This window comes from Eurypyga helias, unplaced genomic scaffold (assembly GCF_000690775.1).
Source record: "Eurypyga helias isolate BGI_N326 unplaced genomic scaffold, ASM69077v1 scaffold32837, whole genome shotgun sequence".
In the NCBI taxonomy this organism is placed as follows: domain Eukaryota; kingdom Metazoa; phylum Chordata; class Aves; order Eurypygiformes; family Eurypygidae; genus Eurypyga; species Eurypyga helias.
In genome coordinates, this window is record NW_010262919.1 from 1 (window position 1) to 1,712 (window position 1,712).

A 1,712-nucleotide genomic window follows, 5' to 3' on the forward strand; every position below is an offset into this window, starting at 1 on the left:
CCAGGACGCCCACCCCCTTCACACCGGTGCCCAGGCTCCCAGCATCCGCAGAGGCCGCAAACTGCTGCGGGAGGGGAGGAGGGGAGAACCTGGCCGGTGGTTTCGTGGTGTCCAGCATTTTAAAGCACTGAAGCATTAAAGCCGGGAAGGGGAGGATCTGCCCCGAAAGCTCAGTCAGCAGTGAAGCCCGAGGGCAGACGCAGCGGGTTTGGTTTTCTCCTCCCCGCGGCGACCCAGTTTCTCGCTCTCGCCAGCGCCAGGCCTCAGCGGAAGTTTTCAAAGGCGCAGGGCTGACACTTGAGGCCAGACCAGGACCACAGACACGTGCCTCTTGGCTGTGCCGGGGAAGCCAAACCCACGGCACGGTTCTCTGCGTATTTATCGTGCGCCCTCCCCGTGGCACTCAAAAGCTCACTGTCCGCAAGGATCGGTGGGAAGCTGGACGCTCCGGGAACATGGGAGCCCTGCGCGCTACCGCAGGGCGCGCCGAGCCTGACACACGCCCGGGGACGGCGGGTGCCCAACACACAGGTTTAGGGACCCCCAACACTTAGAGCATCGAAGTGGGAGTTGGGCTGATGTCAGGCAAGGGGTCAGCTCGTAGCCAGGGCAGCCAGGCTTCCTGCAGAGCGCTGTACGGGACAAGGAACGGCATCGCGGTGTCACCACTCACCTACCGCAAATCCACGCCTTCCCAAAGCAAAGCCAGCTCTGTCCTCTGGGAAACCAGCTGTCAGAGAAACCCCTCACGGCTTGACACGCAGCTGTGGAGACTCACAGTGCCATACATGTTTGGCATAATAAAATATATATTTACATGGCAGCCAACACATTCATACGCTCAGTGTATACAAAATATTTATAAATGCAAACCTATTTACAATGAGAGTCCGTTATTCCTAGGGGCAAACCAGCCCCAAAGTTAGGCTGGCAACTGCAGGAAGCCTAAGGAGCACAGGGCTGGCCGGGTGCTTGGCGCTCACCAGTCCTGGGGCGTCCCGAGGAGGCCCCTACGTTGGCGCTCGAGCAGCCAATGCAGCACGGAACAGCCGCGCCCGCTGCCATTCCCACAGCACGCAGCGACACGACGGCTGCTTCCAGCATCAGGGAACCCACGGTTTAACGCTATTCCTGGGGATCACGCGAGTCCACGTGCTCTGCCGTACATTTTCTGATACACAGAAATCCCAGGAAAAGGGCACGTGCCCCCTCCTCCCCGGGAGCGACGGGGTAGTCAGCCGGTAACTGCCGACACCACACGTACAAGCGTCTTTGGTTTGGGCTCGGTCCTGAGGTAGTAAATACAACAAGTCAGCTGATGGGGATTTGCTTTCCAGACTTCCTTTAGTGCCTTACGTGGTTTCACTGTGGTCGTGCATGGTCCGTGTCCTGCTAAAGTCAAAGCTCTGCTCACGTAACTGGTGGCAGGGTCTGGGCGAAGCGGCTCGCTCCCGGTCACAGTCAGTGACGCCCTCGCCCCGCGGAGCTCGAGGGGCCTCCCGGGGCGGCTGCTGATGCAGAAAGTGCGGGTGAGAGCGCGCCAGGTCTTTGTTCACTCCCCACAGAGGGAGCTGAAAGGGTTCTGGGGAAGAAATGTTAGAAGAGGAACGGGAGTGAGTTCAGGATAAACACGACCAACCGTCAGGCAGATGTGAGCTGTGCAACCCCGCTAACACCCGTCTTTCTGCCATTCTTCTGTCTCTGGGAGCGGA

At 59.3% G+C, this 1,712-nt stretch overlaps 1 protein-coding gene across 1 annotated transcript in view; it reads right to left on the reverse strand.

Annotated features, from left to right (window-relative positions):
* Window positions 1–1,352: 1,352 nt before the first annotated feature.
* Window positions 1,353–1,712, reverse strand: part of LRIG2 (leucine-rich repeats and immunoglobulin-like domains 2) — a 14,741-nt gene continuing 14,381 nt past the window's right edge. Inside the window, exon 17 of the mRNA XM_010155886.1 lies at window positions 1,353–1,582. Within this exon, the coding sequence (XP_010154188.1) occupies window positions 1,353–1,582 (230 nt within the window). The remainder of the gene's footprint in view (window positions 1,583–1,712) is intronic.